Below are 19,121 nucleotides of genomic sequence, written 5' to 3' on the forward strand. Positions count from 1 at the left end.
GCAAAGCTGTGTCACAACTTCTCAACAGGGCAAAGGCTGCTTTCCATTACAGTGTCAGCATTTCCAAGAGCTGTTCTAGGCCTAATGCACTGTTACAGAACTACAGTTGCTAATAATTGAATATGCTTATTCTATGCTATTCTACATGCCATACTGTAATAATAATAACAATAGTTATAATGATACTAAGAAGAAAAAGAAGAAGAGGACGGAATAAACACATAACACAAAATAAATAAAACCATGTATTTTTATTCCTCTAAGCAAGCATTTGCATTTTCTTTTGATTTGACTGGAGAATTTATGCACATTTCTTCGATAAATGCAGTTTTTAACCACAAAGGCACTGATAATACCGTCATTTTGCATAATTATATCCCATATCCTGTTCATTTCCACTATGTCAGGACACATCTTTACTCAGCAATGACCTCTCTTCCCCACAGAAGACACTGAGAAGTTGTGAATGGACACATTTGTCTCACATGAAATCAAGGCACTCTCAGCATTATTAGAGCAGATTTTTTGGATTAAAGCACTCTCAAACCATCTTCTTCTACCACCAAAACCCAGTAAAAGCCTGTTTATCAGTAACGGCTACACAGATCGATGTCATCTCACTGCTGGTAAGGCTTGGGGCCTCTTAGTAGATCACTAGAGGTGAGGTGGGTGGTGGTGCGGCTCCCTGGGTCTCCCAGCCTCCTTGGGCTCCCTATCAAGGACTCCATGGGGCTGAGGGGCCGGCGGACGGGGTCTCTTCGGTCAGAGGGACTCAGCCTGGAGCCGGAGGGGCCTATCACAGACTCGAATCGGGAAGGCTTGGAGTCGGCCGGGGGATTCAGAGGCTCCAGCTTCAGGACGGGTTTGGAGGGGAACGATACGGAGGAGACGACCGAAGTGCTGCTGCTGGGCTTGGAGCTGCTGCTGCTGGGCTTGGAGCTGCTGCTGCTGGGCTTGGAGCTGCTGCTGCTGGGCTTGGAGCTGGAGGTGCTGCTGCTGCCGGCGGCTGAGCTTTCACCGCCGACGGGGAGCGAACCCTCCGTCTTTGGCTCCACACTTTCCTCAGGGCCATCCTGGAAGAAGAGGGATAGGACATTCATTGAATTCAACAGTAAAACTCCGCATGAGAAATGCATGGTATCAAGGTGGGAATCAGCGACAGTCCATGGGTTAGAGAGCCACTAGGTTGGCCCTGCTTGTGAGGAGAAATACAGTCATTTCAAAATAATAAAGGGGGTTTTGTTCATAAATTAAGCAATTTTGAAGTTCAAAGTCTGTGTGGAACCTTCACAAAATTAACAGATTTATATCTTTTTCTTCAACTTGACCAAAGACGTCAGCTAGGCCCCAAAAATGAATGCAAGTCTATAATCATCCTTAATACTGCTTTCAGAATTCACATCAAAATAAATCTCACTTTCTTTTTCTTCTCGTCCTTTTCACTCCCTGATGAGCCTGAACTCTGGAAGGCAAGCAGAGAGCCAATAAGATCCTGCCGTTCCCCTTCATGTGGAACATAATCTGATGAGATTTCCTTTTCATGTGTAATTTACCTTTTTCTTCTTCTTCTTCTTGTCCTTTTTGTTCTCCTTGTCACTGCCGCTGGAACTGTCAGATGAGCTTGATGAACTTGAGCTCGAGTCCTGCGCCAATAAAGAGGGTGAAACATTCCATTATTCACCTTTTATAACGTGGTATAATGGCATCGAATGGTTTTCTTTCTCACACGCTGAATTACCTTCTTTTTCTTCTTCTTTTTCTCCTTCTTCTTCTTCTTCTTCTTCTTCTTTTTCTTATCATCATCGCTGCTAGAAGAATCTGAATCCTAGATGGGTGTGAATATGGTAATTGTTGAGTCCATGGGCCTTTATGCCTGACCAAAACGTTTGAATTTAATTTAAAGTTAAACTTTTTTACACTTTGGAATAAAATGGACTTATACATTGCATAAAAAACCTCCCATCCTTAATTCTTGGTTAGGGTTAGTACCTTAATAGTAGCACTTAGTATACCTTAATTCAAACTTACAGCTCTATTGGGAAATAAATTCACATTTGTGTCAGTGAGGAGGAAGGCTGCTGTGGACAAATGCCAAACATCCACCCTGCTTTACCTTTTTCTTGTCTTTCTTTTTCTTCTTCTTCTTATCTTTCTTCTTCTTCTTTTTCTTCTTGTCATCATCACTAGAAGAATCAGAGGAAGAAGAAGACGAAGAAGAAGAATCCTGGACAGAAAAGAGAAATGATGTCATATGTCACATTCCGCTAATAGTAATGACACAGTCCAAGCACTGACAGCTATACATACATCCTTCTTTTTCTTTTTCTTCTTGTCTTTCTTCTTCTTCTTCTTCTTCTTATCGTCGTCACTGTCGGATGAGTCCTGAACATAAAGGGGAAAACATATTGTCTAGAACAGTACAAAGAGATCATTTTTGCACTGTAATTCTTCATTACAGCTGCTGCAGCCTTCAGATACACTGTGACTTCATTTCTTTCACTCTACTGCATCTGCCGTTTACAGCCCATCTCATCACCAAAACACACATTTTTTTGCAGGAACTTTCACATATCAAAAGTTGACGATAGCAAGTCACTTCATTTACATTTACATTTTGGGGGTTTTGGGATATGGTTTGTGATTTGTGATAAGCTGCCAAGATGGCTGGTGGGAGGGAGAAAGAAAAAGAAAAAGACAATGTACAATACATCTCTCAGGCACAGGTGCGTGAACTACTTGAGCAACAGAAAGCTTTTTATAAAGAATTGCTACAACAGCAAGAAAACAATTTCAAAGTTTGTGTGCGCACCCTTCATGGATACTACTAACACAAGAACGGATGCCATTTTAAAAGAGCTGCAGGAATTAAAGGTCAGCCTCCAATTTACACAAAAGGAGGTGGATGACTTGAGAGCTGCCAGTACCAGTCTGTCATCGAACTGTAAATCAAATGAAGCTGACATACACAAACTGGCAGAATCAATGATTGTAATAGATGCCAAAGTGGACTTTCTTGATGGTCAGTCTAGGCGTCACAATGTGATTATTGATGGTATCCCTGAGACTGAGAACGAAAGGTGGTCAGAATCAGAGGAGAAGGTGCTGACATTTCTCAGGGACAAACTGGACCTGGATCCCCACACCATTGGGATAGAACGAGTTCAACGGGCTGGAAAAGTGTCTAAAGCAGCAGATGGCATCCCTGGTAGACCTCGACCTCGACCTCTAATGGTGAAGTTTCTAAGGCTGAAGGACAGAGACAGAGTTTTGGGCAATGCAAAAAAGCTGAAAGGATCAAACATTTTCATAAATGAGGACTATCCTGATTCAGTTCGGCAGAGGAGAAAGGAGCTGCTTCCTAAGATGAAAGCTGCCAGAGAAAGAGGGGACATTGCTTTTCTACGGTATGACAAGCTTATCGTCCACAAACGGCATTAAGGCGAAAGGAAAGAAACTTCTAATTGATGACATGAACAATTCGCACTAACACACACGATATATAAAGGTAAAATTAGGGTGGGAAATATTTTTCATGTCTCATGTCTATTGCTGCTTTACTTCCAAAGAAAAGCTTGAAGATTGCTCATTTTAATATTTGTAGTTTAAGGAACAAAGTGTATGAAATTACTGATCTGTTGTTTTCAAACACAATTAACATCTTTGCAATATCTGAAACCCATTTGGATGAGACATTTGATGATGAAGCTGTGTGCATACAAGGGTATAATCTATATAGAAAGGACAGGACCATGTATGGGGGCGGTGTAGCTTTTTATGTTCAAAATCATATTCCTGTGAAAGTTAGGGAGGATATCATGTGTAATGAAACTGAGGTATTATGGCTTCAAGTTAACTTACCTCATATTAAATCTATTTTAGTGGGCTGCTGCTATAGGCCACCAAGCTCAAACCGTAATTATTTAGAAGCTATGGGAGAGATGCTGGATAAAGTATGTGAATTGAATATGGAAGTTGTTTTTACAGGAGACTTAAATGGCTATCACATAATTGTCCCTTAAAACATCAACTGGTTACCATAACTGACGCATGCTGTTTGAAACAAATGGTGACACAACCAACAAGATTAAGCACTAACAACAAGGGTATCAACACATCATCTTGTATCGATCATATTTACTTGAGTGAAGATGATTTATATACCAAGGCTGTATCAGTTCCAATAGGTTGTAGTGATCACAATGTAGTAGCGATTGCAAGAAAAAGTAAAGTACCCAAAGCCAAGCCAAGAGTTGTGTACAAAAGGTCCTATAGAAGGTTCTCTCAGGAAGCTTTCTTGGAGGATGTCAGTAATATATATTGGTCAAACATTTACAATGAAAAAGAACCAGATGGAGCATTAGAACTATTTCTCAAAAAGTTTCAACCAGTTATTGACAAACATGCACCTGTTAGGAAACTGACGGTGAGGACTTGTAGAGCGCCATGGGTTGACGAGGAATTAAAAGGTTATATGTCTCAGAGGAACGAGGCAAAGGAAACAGCACAAAAAAGTGGTTGTATAAATGATAGACAAAAATACTGTAAACTGAGGAATTATGTCACGAAACTTAATCAAAAGAAAAAGAAACAATATTATGTTCTACAGTTAAGCAGGACAAAGAATGATGGGAAAAAGTTTTGGAGTACACTAAATAATATAATGGGAAGAAACACCTCTCCACAACCTACATTTATTGAGTGTGGGGGTACCTTTATCACAAAACCCACACATTGCACAAATTGCAAATTACTTGAATGATTACTTCAGAAGCAAGGTATATAAATTAAGGAGAGAATTATCACATGGGACAGACAATAGATTATCCATTTTTAACATAAAAAATTATATGAGGGATAAACCCTGCCATTTTGAGTTCAGTGAATTAAAAGTGGAAACAGTGGATAAATTAATAAAGTTAACATGTAATGACAAACAACCAGGGATTGATAATATAGATGGTAAACTGATTCGAATGGCTATAGACTATATTGCACACCCAATTTGTCACATACTAAATACCAGCCTGAAACAATCAATCTTTCCACAGGTTTGGAAAGAAGCAAAAGTTATTCCACTGCCCAAAGACAGGAAAACATCGTTTAGTGGCCCTAATAGTCGTCCCATAAGCTTGTTACCAGCACTAAGTAAGATCTTTGAGAAAGCAGTATTTGATCAAATACAAGAATACCTCTCAGTAAATAATCTGATAACAAGCTTCCAGCATGCTTACAGAAAGGGACACTCCACATGCACAGCTCTAGTGCAAATGACAGATGACTGGTACAGAGATCTGGACAACAAAATGATCTGTGGAGCTGTCCTATTAGATTTTACGGCAGCATTTGATGTTATTGACCACAAGCTTCTTCTTGAAAAGCTTGAGTGTTATGGATTTAGACCATCTGTAGTTGCTTGGTTGGAAAGCTATCTGGTAAATAGATCGCAGAGAGTCTTCTTTAATGGAAGTTACTCAGATAGCGTGTCTGTGGAATGTGGAGTTCCTCAAGGGAGCTGCCTAGGTCCACTTATGTATTCCATTTTTACCAACGATTTACCTCTCGTACTAAAAAATGCTAAATTAACTATGTACGCAGATGACACTACAGTACATGCATCAGCAACAACATCTGCTGATCTGACTGCCATCTTGAACAGGGAGCTAGATCTTATTGGAAAGTGGATCCTTGAAAACAAACTGATACTTAACATATCCAAAACTAAAAGCATAGTATTTGGTTCAAATCATTCTCTAAGGAGAGAGCCAGAGCTTAAACTCTTTATAAATAAAACATCCATCCAGCAAGTAAAGGAAACCAAGCTATTGGGCATCACCCTTGACAACAAATTGTCCTGGTCAAAACACATCGACACTATTGTCAGTAGAATGGGCAAGGCATTAGCTGTAGTAAGGCGATGCAGAAAATATCTAACACCTGATTTAACTAAACTTGTATTAAGTACTCTTATTCTTTCGCAGCTTGATTACTGCCAGATAATATGGGCGAATGCCACAAAAAAAGATCTAAGCAAACTCCAGCTAGTACAGAACAAGGCGGCACGCCTTGCTCTCCAGTGTCCGTACGGCACCAACATCAATAGAATGCACTTCCGTCTCAACTGGCTAAGAGTTGAAGACAGGCTGATCGCTGCGCTTCTATTCTCAACATGGAAAGTTTTGCAATCAAAAACTCCATCATATCAGTACAGTCAATTAAAACACAATTTAGAGTCATATACATATGCCACCAGACAGGCAACAGAAGGCCGGTTTTCACTTCCCAAGGCAAACACTAATTTCCTTAAACGCACAGTAGTATATAGAGCAATGAAAACATGGAATACTTTACCACTGTTCCTGACTAAATTAACACAGAAATCAATGTTTAAAAAGCAAATAAGGAAACACCTAGGAACATCATATTTGTAGGATGCTATGCATATGCAGATTTGTAGTGTTTGCCGGTAACTGTTGAGAGAGTCATCAGTGTAAGTTTTACTAATACAGATTTTTTTTTTTTTTTTTTTTTTTTTTTTTGTTGTTGTTTTTTTTTTTTTTTGTTTTGTTTTGTTTTGTTTTGTTTTGTTCTGGTTTGGTTTGGTTTGGTTTGGTTTGGTTTTGGTTTGTTTTGGTTTGGTTTGGTTTGGTTTGGTTTTGTTTTGTTCTTTTTTAAATATATGTCTTATGTTTATGTTTGCCATTTGTGTTGACTGTAATGTTTAATGTATGTTTTTAAATGTGGACCCCAGGAAGACTAGCTGTGCTTTAGGGCAAAGCTAATGGGGATCCTAACAAATAAACAAATAAACAAATTTGTGAATAGATTTGTGAATGGTGATTTGTGGTCCCTGTTTCCATTTTTGTCCATTTTGAATGGTCAAAAATGGCTCAAAAGTTGTTTCAAAACTGTATAACTAATTGTATCGACCCAACACTTGGTACTGCGACTTGTCACACATCTTGGGAATGGTCTCCTTATAGGGTGCTCAGATAATGTCCCAAACCCATCCACACTACACTTTCATTATTTGAACAGGTGGAATTTGTTACACTATTTTTGTAAGATATTTATGGACAAAGGTGATTGTTATTCATTGTCCAGCTGTCTGTCACATGAACTATCAGGTTCCTGTCTTTCTGATGGTGTTTAACTTTTGTATCTGGGATCTATTGTTGACCTTGTGCTCACCTCACCAACACCCTCTAAAGGTGAAGCTGGACTGGAGCCGCAACATAACAAAAAATAACATTTCTTTTTATCCTTCTTTTTCTTGTAATCCTCTCTGCCAGATTAACCCTAATCAATAAATCAATAAATATATAATGTAGATACATACAGACAAATGAAACTAAACAAATGATTCTAGCTGTGCTACCAAACTGAGTGTGCAATCCTAATATCAGACTAAAAGCTTCCAGTACCTCCTTCTTCTTTTTCTTCTTCTTCTTCTTATCCTTCTTCTTTTTCTTCTTATCATCGTCGCTGTCAGAGTCAGAATCCTGCCACAGAACACATTATTTTCCACCTTGTAACTGCGTGTGTAAAGCCCGACATAATAAATATATCTGTGTATGCATGATATTGTGAGGAGCTTTGGATAAAAGTCATCATTAGATTAGATTACATTTGTCATTGCACTTCTCTGCAGCATGGCATATTGGATTTTCACATAGGTTCAACAATAACGTAAATCTTCTCCTCACCTTCTTCTTATCCTTCTTCTTCTTTTTCTTATCTTTCTTCTTTTTGTCCTTTTTCTTTTTCTGATGTAAGCAAAAATGCGTTCAGAATAAACCGTAAAACCATTTATCTCCTGGTGATTGACACCTGAAGTGTGTGTGTGTGTGTGTGTGTGTGCGTGTGTGTGTGTGTGTGTGTCCTCACCTTGTCATCATCACTATCAGAGGAGGAGGAAGAGGAGGAAGAGGAGCTGTCATCAGAAGAGCTGTCCTTCTAGAAAGCATATCAGTGAGTCAGTGGTCAGTCAGAGAGGCTCATGGGAAGATTGTCAGGGTTTTATATGTCAGTGCCACCCAGGCTTCATCCCTACACTTCATCCCTACACTAGCCTGGATCAATCACTCCTTTTCATTTCCACTGGGCAACCACAGGAACCATTTGAATTTCATGGGACTGGCAGTAATTTCCTCTGAAGGGGCAATTTGAGCACAGAGGTATTAAACACTTTGATTGGACTGTCCTGTTTGTGGGTGTAAGGAGCGTGAGGTTAAACCAACAAAACAATATGACAGAACAGTGGTGGAAAGACCACCATCATTACATAAGAGCACGTCAAGTGATTTAAAAGACGATCAGGAACGATTTAGGCTGGTGATTGAAAAATCATTGATCCAGGTGATGAATTCCTATGAGGCTGGATCCAGGTTATAAGGCATATTTGCTATCATGTGCCATTTTATCCAAAAATCTCCACCATTAGCCTATTCATGAATTAACTCATCAATTCAAATTCAACTGAAGAATTGGAATTGGAAGTTGAAAAAACCTACAGGAAACAGAATTGGAATTGAATTGGAATCTAAGGAAGTTGAATTTAATTCAATGAAATTGTTTTTTTTTCTTATCACATATTTGAGATTACACATAGTGTTATATATAACACATCATAAAATGTTAAAGGTACCTTTCAGGTGGTACTTGATGCATAACATGTAATCGTAACCCATACATTATGATTGAATGTATTTTATTTAACTGTCTTTTATTTGATTCATAATGTTTGATTTATAATGTTTAGCAAGTAAAGACAAACTCTTTGATGGATTTCAATTCTCTTTCCTGTCATTCCAATTCTGTTCCAATTCTGTTTCCTTAGAGCTGGGTGACATTCCAATTCCAGTTCCAACTCCAGGAATTGAATTGGAATTTACCATGCATTCTCAGTTCAATTCATGAATGGCCCCATCCCTGACCATTAGTGCATACATGGTTAATTGGTAAGCACACAATATTTATAGACTCTCACCTTCTTCTTTTTCTTTTTCTTCTTCTTGTCATCTTCGCTATCAGAAGAGGAGGAAGAGGAAGAAGAGCTGGAATCCTGCAGAGAGAGAGAGAGAGAGAGAGAGAGAGAGAGAGAGAGAGAGCTGAGAATGATATAACACCAATACAACACACAGCTGAGCCATTCATCAACAACACAAGTACCAACAGAAGGGGATTTGTGGATGTGTTTTGAGGACACAAACCTTATCCTTCTTCTTCTTCATCTTCTTTTTCTTCTTCTTCTTCTTTTTCTCATCTTCACTGTCTGAGGAGGAGCTGTCAGAGGAGGAAGAGGAGGAGCAGGAGGAATCCTATGGATAAAATTTATCAAAATTAATATCATATACAATTTCTTCCTCTGGATGTCTCTGTTCTGTCCTTTGAAGAATAGTTGCTGTATTTGAATTCTGTTCAGCGTATATATCTTAAAAATATAATATTCTGTGCACTGTACCATGCTCAGTGTGAAAAAAACATGGCAACATACTCCATTCATTGACATTGGCAACGGTATAACATTTGCATTTTTCTGTATAATGATGTTTGAAAAATATTTGCCTATACTGAGACAGCCTATACTGATCAGCAGGCACACCGCCATTTGCAAAGGTCTCTTTACCTTTTCCTTCTTCTTCTTCTTTTTCTTTTTCTTGTCTTTTTTGTCATCATCGCTGTCAGAAGAAGATCCAGAACCAGAATCCTGTTGCAAAACAAAAAAGAAAAGAAAATGAAAAGGTAAAACATGCTGTGTAACATTACTATATTATGTATTAACAAATCTTACATCAATTCATTGTGATGATCATATACTATAATATTGTATAATGCCAATACAAATGGCTAAATTCTGTGCTATAAAACTATGTTCCGGGGCAGCAAAGACCAAAGCATTCATCATATTTATATATTTGTTCTCTTCGTAGCACAGTAGACACACTGTAGCATGTTTACCTTTTTCTTCTTCTTCAACTTCTTCTTCTTGTCCTTGTCTTTGTCCATCCCTCCTTCTCCCTCATCATCACTCAGGTGTCCCTCCTCCATACCATCAGCTGAACAGGAGACATTATTACAAACCAAAAACAAAGTCTATACTCTTCCAAACCTCCAATCACGTGTTGACTGGTTGATCAGCCACAGCAGCACACATACCAGTGAATTCAGAGTCCAGTTTGCCATCTTCTTTTGCTTTGTCCTTCTTGAGCTGTCATGAAAAAGAACAGGAATTAGTTTGTGTGCGGGTGTGTATGTGTATGCGCATGTATGCGTGTGTGCGTGTGTGTGGGCTTCACCTTGTCATCGTCTTTCTTTTTATCTCCATCGCCACTTGGCCCTGCACTCTCACCACCTGCAGACAGGGGGACAGAGTGTGTATGAACTGGTTTGATCACATTTAGAGCTTGTTGCTGCCGTTCGCGGCTCTGTCTATTTCCAGTCACCAAAACACAGCAGGAACTCACCAGCAGCTGACAGAGCAGCAGCACTGCTGAGCTCATCCTTCTCCTGTTCATCCTTCTCTTCTCCCTGTGAAACAACACAAACACAATCAGACTTTTTTATTTAGTATCTCACATACTGTACCTTAGTAGAGTCATTTTGTCTCGGATTCCCCCTGCAACTCTACACACACACACACACACACACACACACACACACACACACACACACACACACACACAGAGAGAGAGAGAAACACACACAGACACACACAAGTGGACACACGTACAGTATATACAGGCAAACACGTGCACACACACACACACGCACACACATTTTATACAAAAACAATGTTAACAAATGTTGTTTGTGCCATATATATCCATATATATTACAAAACACACAATTTTGCAACTGTTTTTTACAAAAAGTGTTCACTAATCCAAATATTAGAGCAGTATAATCAGTGTAGAGTGTAAAGTAAACATGCAGTGTCTCTGCAGTAGAATGCATGTGGAATACAGCTGAGCTACAGTGTGAGGTGATGTGGTGAGAGAGTGTGGTAAGACTATGAATCTTCTCCTAGCATTCTCTTACAGGTCCAGACAGGTAGAGTAGCTAGCTACCCACTTTCTGTCCTGTGTCAAAACACTGAGGAGGTGCACACTGTTCTGCCTTGTTCTTCACTACTAACTCGACAGCCACATATTATGAAATGGAACGTTTCTATTTTACCCTGAGCAAATTTATATTTGTTGTGTAACTTAATGAAAAGCAAATCTGTGCTATGCAGAAAAAAAGGAGAGATGGGATTTGACTCAGCATTCCAAGAATAAGTGAAATGCCTTGCAATGTTCACATGATGAGCGACCACGCTCCTGACCTAAAAACCTGCTGCCTGACTCAGTTTACAGACTTCCGAATTTCTGGAAACAAAGAAGGGGAAATATACCTTTTTCTCATCCTTATCCTTCTTCTTCTTCTTTTTCTTGTCCTTCTTCTTCTTGTCTTTGTCGCTGTCAGAGGATGAAGAGCTAGAATCCTGTGTCAATAGAAAAGTGAGTTTTTATTTTCATTGCCATAAATAAAACACCTGCTGGCCATTCAACAAATCATGCATTAATTACACTTGGAAATAAAAATCTATATACAGCTGCTTTTTTTTTTTACAGTGTAATTACAAAATATATTTGTTACTATAGGTTTTAGTTGACCATGATCAACATACCTTCTTCTTCTTCTTCTTCTTTGTCTTCTTTTTCTTCTTCTTCTTTTTCTTCTTGTCATCTTCGCTGTCAGAAGAGGAGGATGAAGAGGAAGAGCTATCTGAAGAAGAGGAGCTGGAGTCCTGAGAAAGAAGAACAAACCAAATTTTTAACAATGTAAACTTGCATAATTTTAATTTTACTTTATACAGAGCTGGAAAACACAGATCAGACAGTCGACACCCACAAATTTCAAACAATTGACACTGTATGGTGTTAAATAGACACTAAATGTTTGGAATCATACCTTCTTCTTCTTCTTCTTCTTCTTCTTCTTCTTCTTCTTTTTCTTCTTCTTCTTCTTCTTTTCATCCTCACTGTCTGAGGATGAGCTGTCAGATGAGGAGGAGCTGGAATCCTGGGACAGAAGCAACAGAGAAGTAAATATTCAGTTATATGTTTATATTTATAAGTAATGGTTTCTGAGTGATTAAGATATTGAGGAATGCAGTTCATATATTAATACTTCAGTGTTATTACAAGCGCCTGTTATTACAAGTATGATTTTTTGATCTGTGCTAGTCCCACAACTAACAGAATGACGATGACAGCTGTGTATTTGCTGTATATTGCAGACATGTTTGGCATACCTTCTTCTTCTTCTTCTTCTTCTTCTTGTCCTTCTTCTTCTTCTTCTTTTTCTCTTTCTTCTTGTCATCTGCGTCTGATGAGATGGACTTCTGAAGTACACAAAAAGAAGAGGAAAAAACACATTTATTTGGAGAAAAAATGTATATCTTCTTGCCCTGTGTTCAGCAGACAATATTTAAACACCATTTACATTACAGTTTACATTTTAGCCATTTAGCTCACACTTCTATCTGGAGAAACTTAGAATGACTAAACAGTCAAACAAGCTTAAATTCCTCAATCATCATCATCAACATTACAAGCAATCAAAAGTAATAAGTCAAAGAGTCAAAGCCATAGAGTCCAGACAATAGATGTAAAGAAAATCCTGTTTTTCTGTGTTTTTTCATACTGCATCTCCTTAATGATGAGTTCAACAGAAACAGCATGGTTGACATTTGATCTGAGTGTCTCACCTTGCTTACCTTCATGCCTTCTGTAGATATCGGTTCCAGCTCGCCATCTGGACCTACAAACAAGCATTATGTCTGCTTTAATGAATGGACAAATACTTTCATTGCTGGGATTCAAAAAAGCACTTTCTATATGGTGCATTTGGATCTGAAACTAAAAACTTTTTAGGAACGTTTTGGCCTGAGAACCTCAGATGGCCTCAGATCTCATATCATCACTGCAGGGTGAACCATGCAGTTGTGAATTTGAATTTGAAACAGTGTGATTTGAATACTGTTCATGGCCTCTAGGATGATTCTATCGACCTTACATATATATAACAATCATACAAACTTTCAAGTAAATGAGAAGCACTGAAATCTGAGGAATGAAGTTTTTACACGGTAACAGCAGTCATCACAACAGTAGTGATATAATATTCTAGTAACAATAGCACTAGCTGCTGTAACATAGACCTTTATGTCCAGTATAAAAATCATTATATGCTGAATCTAAGGGGAGTTTTAACAATAACCTTTCATTTAAAAGCACAACAGACAAGATTAATTGAACACTTCTTTTGATTTTTTTAAAAAGCCAACATACTTGCAAACCACATCACCTGCAATGGGAATACACAACCTATTCTTTCTGTAACTGTTAATGCGCAGAGCTTCCAAATGCACTACCTTGCTGAGATTTGAAAACATAAAACAGACTCACATTGCTCTTTTTCTAAAGGCTTCAACTGGGAAATAGTTTCACTTACCAGCCTGAGGTATGACAACGGCGTCCCAGACAAACTCCTTCTCCTCATCCTTTTGCTTTGTCTTCTCCTTTTTCTTTTTCTTCTTCTTCTTCTCATCCTGCAAGCGAATGTTGAAGGGAATCTTTAATCACTCTAGTTTAGCACTGAAACAGGCAAAATCAAACACTGATTGATGCAGTGAAATAAGACCAAAGCTTATCTGTGCAGAACGAGGCTGTGAGTTTTAGAATGTTTTATTTATGTGTTATTTATGTCTATCAAGCTTGTTTGGCAAGGTAGTGTCTTTGAGCAATCTAACCATCTGCATATATTTATTTAAAATATATTTAATAAAGATAAAGCTATCAGAAACAGGGCCGGGTGCCACCTACAAAGTACATATGAAACATTTTTTTCTGCTTTCAATGCCTTTGGAAAACTAACATCCACACCCACTCTGGATATGCAGCCATAACTAACATGAAACGACATGCACAGGCAACACTGTGGGTATGAGGCATATTACACACATACTGGATGCATGCACATATTATATATATGTATGTGTGTATGTATGTGAGCATGCACATGTAGCAGAGAGATGTTGTTACACTAGATTATGAACGGGGACCCTTACTGTGAAATATAAAAGCAGGTATGCAGAGGTCTTTTATTTTGAAGAGCAGAGTTGATCAACACCTCCTGTTTTCATTTTGTTTTATTATTTTTATCTTCCAGATGAGTATTTTGTATGTATTTTCTTTTATGTAGAAATGTGTCATCCTTGAAATAAACACAACGCAGAATAACACCCGCTACACACACACATACACATACACACACACGTTTTGTGATGCCTGAAGGTTTCTGATGCTAAATACAGCCAAGTAGATCACAGATAAATGTTTAACCTGAGTGTTTTAGTCCCTCACTTCTTGTAATAGATAGGTGTTTGACAGCTTATGCCTTTCAAACAACTGGTCAATGAACGGGTCAATCCTATCAGATGTTTGAAGGGAGTGGACCAGTGGGTGGGGAACATGTTTGTGGAATGCACAAGGTTTCTTTGCCGTTACTCGTTCATCAAAAGCTTGCGAGAGTCGAGCCACTTGCTTTTCCTGAGTCTCCTGATTTCCCACCCACACCCACAGGAGACGGGCAGGAGGTAGCGCAGCACCTGCACTGGCTGCTGTTGGGTGACACCTTACTGCATATCATTCAGATCAAATGGCATCACGTCACCATGTGATTGCAGTTATTTGGATCAAAGTGTTATCAAGACTAGACTAAAAAAAGAGAAGGGAGTGAATGCTGCTTTTGGGTTTATTTGTGTGCTCTTTGGTTCGGAGGTATTGCAAAGCTTAAGCTGTTGACAAAGCAGCCCATGGGGAGGGGCTGCTGTGCTGATCCCCAAACTTGCCAAAGACTACAATGAATGCTCAATTTTTAGATTGCTAAATATAGCCAAATTGACAGCGATTCCAGATTTAATATTTCACTTCAGAGACCGCATTGTCTGACAAAATCAAATATCCTCACCTGAGGCAGCGACATAGTTAGAGGGCCTACCGAGCTCTTATGAGCTGCTGTGAAATTGTTTGTGCTTACGGCAAGGGAGCTAATTTAGCGGTGCCACGGGAAAGACTTCCCGCGGATTAAAACACACACGACTGATTGGTGGCAGAGCGGAGAGCAGTCGTGCACCGTGAACCAATCAGATCTGCATTCTCTCTAATTGCTTCATTTGGGGGATATTCTGGCTTCAGTGGAAAAGACAGAGACTTCCTGAGAGTTGAGCACATGACAAAAGAGCACAGAGTTTTCTATTTATGATGCATGAAAAAAAACACAACAACTCTTCCTCGTTATGTTGAGTAAGTCACCAGCAGAGCGGTTACTAATGAAAATATGCAAGTCTAGGCCTAATAGGGAGGATTTCTGTGGTTCTGAAAGATATGTGATGAGGACAACTAATGTCACAGCAAGAGTATCAGTATGTAAAACTCACTGTATGTGTTGTTTGAGGCAACATTTTACACTCTGTATTTATATACAAAATTAGCTATTTTATAGTGAAACAATAACTAATTTCTACTAATAATGATCAATGAAAAAGTTTAGAGCGTCAACAATGATGCAACCCTTGATCAACGCTTTCCAAACTCCCACACCGCCCAAAAAGCCACAACTTACCTCACTGTCGCTGTCTGAAGAGCTGCTAGAGGAAGAGGAGGAGGAGGAGGAGGAGGAGGAGGAAGAAGATGATGAGGAGGAGGAAGATGAAGACGAGCTGGAATCCTGTTGAAAAAGAGGCGGGGAAGTTATTGCTCAAGTTTGTGTAAATAGCGAGGAGGTTTATTTATACCCGCCTTTCGTCGGTGAAAGTGATAAATGAGAGACAAAATGAATGAGTCACTGCACGCGGGCGCTGTGGAACAATGCTTTGTCATAACCAGTTGGAGATATAGCAGTTTGGCTGGCAGCAGATGGGAGGGGCTGTTCAGGTGACTTTTCAACACACAAAGGAAAGTTTTACCAGAAAGTCACACACACACTAATTCCAGCCAATTCAATTTCTTGAGTTGATCCATATTTTCCTCAACTGGATGCCACTTCCAGTCCCAACTCTCCCCTGTTTGACTGGCTGTTGGTGTTCTTTAAGCCTTCTATCCTACTTTCTGCCCTCTGTCACATGAAGTCATCAGGCTGGATTTGTTTCTGGAATCCAGCCCTCTAGGTGTGTGGCTTCCAATCAAGACAACACCCTCAAGTAACCATGGGATCTACTGACTGTTTTGCAGTGACTATTTCTTAATCTGATTAGACATGAGGATAGATTTGGGTTTTCTTTGTGTATGTTTTTTTCCCCTTGCAGCACTCCCTGTCCCATTTTTATTAATGCACCGTCATTGTGAGTTTTCAGCATATACTCAGTGCTGGTAAAGGACAAAAAGTGGCTTTGAAGAGAGATTTTCCATAGTCATTAGAACAATTAGGCTCCAACTAGGCTTTGTCCTGCGACCGCAGGCTTACAGTTCAATTGAAAGCCAGATTCTGTTTGTTTACAGTAAAGAAATGATCTCTCTCCAATTAGAGCTGACTTCAAATCCATGTTTTTTTGTTTTTAATGACTGAATGACTTTGTTCTGCAAGTAGCAGCACATGTCAATTGGTTAGTGATGAAGATCAGCTTTTCTGAGACACGTACCTTCTTCTTCTTCTTCTTCTTCTTTAGTTTCTTCTTTTTCTTCTCCTTCTTGCCTATCCCCTCATCCTCGCTGTCTGAGGAGGACAGAGAGCTGTCAAATGAGTACAGCTCCTGATGAAAGACAAAAAGAGAAAGGAGGGATTATTTACGGTGACATTTACAGCCTTCAGAATCTTGTAAAACACAAACAGGGCTTGAGAGCTTTCTTGAGGGGTTCTTGTCACTCTCGCAGTGAACTTTTTAGAATTTCACCTTTAGTTTCAGTCATTCAATCTTGGCTTTTTAGAAATGCAGAAATGTATTCCAAAAGGAGATAGCCACCATTTGAAACATGTAACACTTGAAGAGTTTCATTCCAAAACGCTATATATAGGTATTTGTTTTTGAAAAAAAATGTGCTTCCTGAAATGTATTAGTCAATGTTTAATATTTCAAAACAACAGATGATTATACCTTAAAAAGTGCAAATATTTTGTAAGAAATGTAACCCATAATGTTCTTTACTTTTATGCAATTAATTATTTTGCAACTGTAGGTGTCATTTTTTTCGAGATGTCATAGGCTATATCTCATTTTGGATTGAAACTCTTCACATAGTAAAATGGATATATGGTGTCATTCTTCCAATGTGTCTCCTGCTCACCTGTCCGTCTCCTGCCCCTGCAGGGTATTTGGGCTCACTCTTGTCTCCATCCAGCTTGCCCAGGTCGGCAGGCTGGCCTGCCGCAGCTGCCGGCTGCACTCCACCTGTAAGGACCAGCACTGGCTGGCCTGCACCTCCACCTCCATCTGCTCCGCCTGGAGCTACACAAGCACAGAGAGATGTTTCAGGGTGTTGGTAGACCGACACAACTAACTCTGATCTGTACTTTTCATTTGAAATCATAAAAGTCAGGAAGTAATGAGCAGCCAATATCAAACTTTATAGACGATCTGCTGTTAAAAGCCTGTCTCTACCTTTGATGGACAAGAATTCTGTGATGCTTGAATATAACAGTGATGATATTCAGATATCAATGTAAGTATAGTCTCTCCAAGGATCCACATCAACATTGGTTGTATCATACAATTTGACTGAGGGGTAGGACTGCACTTCCTTATTTTGCGACTTCCTTAAAGTGGACAGCCAGGTAGAAAAAAATACATGCAGGTATCAAAATCAAGTATATGGTGTTAATGAATGGATCAAATGGTGCACTACAGGCTTTTCTCTGTCCTTTGCAATATAACTAGTGAATTGCTTAACTATTACATTGCCGAACAGCAGTACGCCAAGGTGCCACACCCCTGACAGTAAAAAGGAAAAAGGGCTCTATGGCTTTGTTATATGTAAACATGCAGTATCAACCATAGGAACATTTTTATAAAAAAACAATCATAAATGGACCATTGGTTTTCTCTTCAGAAATGCTGGCTCACCCAATATACAAAAGAGATGAGCCAAAATTGCATCCAAAAGTCATCAAAATGTAAAGTGCATGATAACTATGGTAGACTGCTGAAAGTGATTATGGCCAAAGTCAAGACAGCAAACCTTTGGGTCGGCTGGACTCCATTCAGCTCCAGTCCGCTCCTCACCTCAGGGATCCGGCTCTCATCTGACTCCCAGACCCACCTGTAGACTTCTATGACCAAGGTGTGAGGAGTCCTTTAGCTCTGGGAGTTATATAGAAAAGGAAATAGGGCCAGTGTCAAGCCAACCATAATACAAATTGAAACTTCCCCTCACAAATGTCAAAATAAAAGCTCTCATTGATGAACATAATCTTTTACATAACAAAACGGTTGTGTCTACTTTACAGTTATAAGCTTCACTCTGTATTGAATCGAATCATTCCATTGAGTATTTTCATACGAGTTTTGTTGTTCTGTACACCCCACTACTTGCTTAATCTTTTCTTCTCAAGAGTGACTAATTGTACGCTTTTATTTTGAAGGCAAAATCGCCTAACTTCTGGTGTCATTCTGGCTAACTTAACGCAGCTAAAAATGGGTTGGTCTACCTGTGTGCTCAACAGGTAAAGCCGGTTTATTGCCTATGTTCACTGACAGTGTAGTGAAAGTATTTGCATTGCAAGTGTCACAGCTGCAGGAGAAAACTGGATTCATGCTTGCGTTTATCTTCTATTACTTTTGAACAGTGTCAGCAATTATACAATACTGAGTTTCAACCGGTTTCAACCGAGGTAGCATGACGACATTTTTTCCCCTCTATAGTGTATTCTACGAAATACAATAAACCTATAACAAATTTTAGAAGGATGGTAGCTACTGGCTCAGCACACCAATACCTTAAAATTAGAAGGGCATTTTCTCAAAAGACGGGCGAGACGATGGCTGACCATTTGTCGCCGCCGTGTGGATTGTCAGCGTTAAAACGTCCACTACAAATCTCAAAAATTGGTATTATGTCCCTTCTGAGCTTCCGTAGCCTATA

At 39.2% G+C, this 19,121-nt stretch overlaps 1 protein-coding gene across 11 annotated transcripts; it reads right to left on the minus strand.

Annotated features, from left to right (window-relative positions):
• Positions 1-232: 232 nt before the first annotated feature.
• LOC139920149 (uncharacterized) lies at positions 233-18,347 on the minus strand. Of its 11 annotated transcripts, none has more exons than XM_078284032.1 (26): positions 18,219-18,347; positions 17,328-17,488; positions 16,685-16,795; positions 15,670-15,774; positions 13,498-13,594; positions 12,761-12,804; positions 12,299-12,385; positions 11,953-12,063; positions 11,669-11,788; positions 11,393-11,482; positions 10,464-10,527; positions 10,296-10,351; positions 10,156-10,207; positions 9,958-10,055; positions 9,626-9,706; positions 9,210-9,317; positions 8,987-9,061; positions 7,885-7,953; positions 7,704-7,763; positions 7,422-7,499; positions 2,308-2,382; positions 2,114-2,224; positions 1,739-1,825; positions 1,554-1,643; positions 1,418-1,462; positions 233-1,073 (listed from the first exon to the last, which is right to left on the minus strand). In XM_078284032.1, the coding sequence occupies exons 1-26, from the start codon at positions 18,238-18,240 to the stop codon at positions 618-620; spliced, it is 2,553 nt and encodes an 850-aa protein (XP_078140158.1). In that variant the 5' UTR covers positions 18,241-18,347; the 3' UTR covers positions 233-617. The 11 variants fall into 11 exon arrangements, with proteins under 11 accessions (XP_078140158.1, XP_078140157.1, XP_078140160.1 ...); XM_078284031.1 differs by having other exon boundaries at positions 12,296-12,385; XM_078284034.1 differs by having other exon boundaries at positions 11,974-12,063; positions 12,752-12,804.
• Between the last annotated feature and the right edge of the window lie 774 nt (positions 18,348-19,121).

The sequence above is a fragment of the Centroberyx gerrardi genome, chromosome 6, assembly GCF_048128805.1.
Source record: "Centroberyx gerrardi isolate f3 chromosome 6, fCenGer3.hap1.cur.20231027, whole genome shotgun sequence".
Taxonomy (NCBI): domain Eukaryota; kingdom Metazoa; phylum Chordata; class Actinopteri; order Beryciformes; family Berycidae; genus Centroberyx; species Centroberyx gerrardi.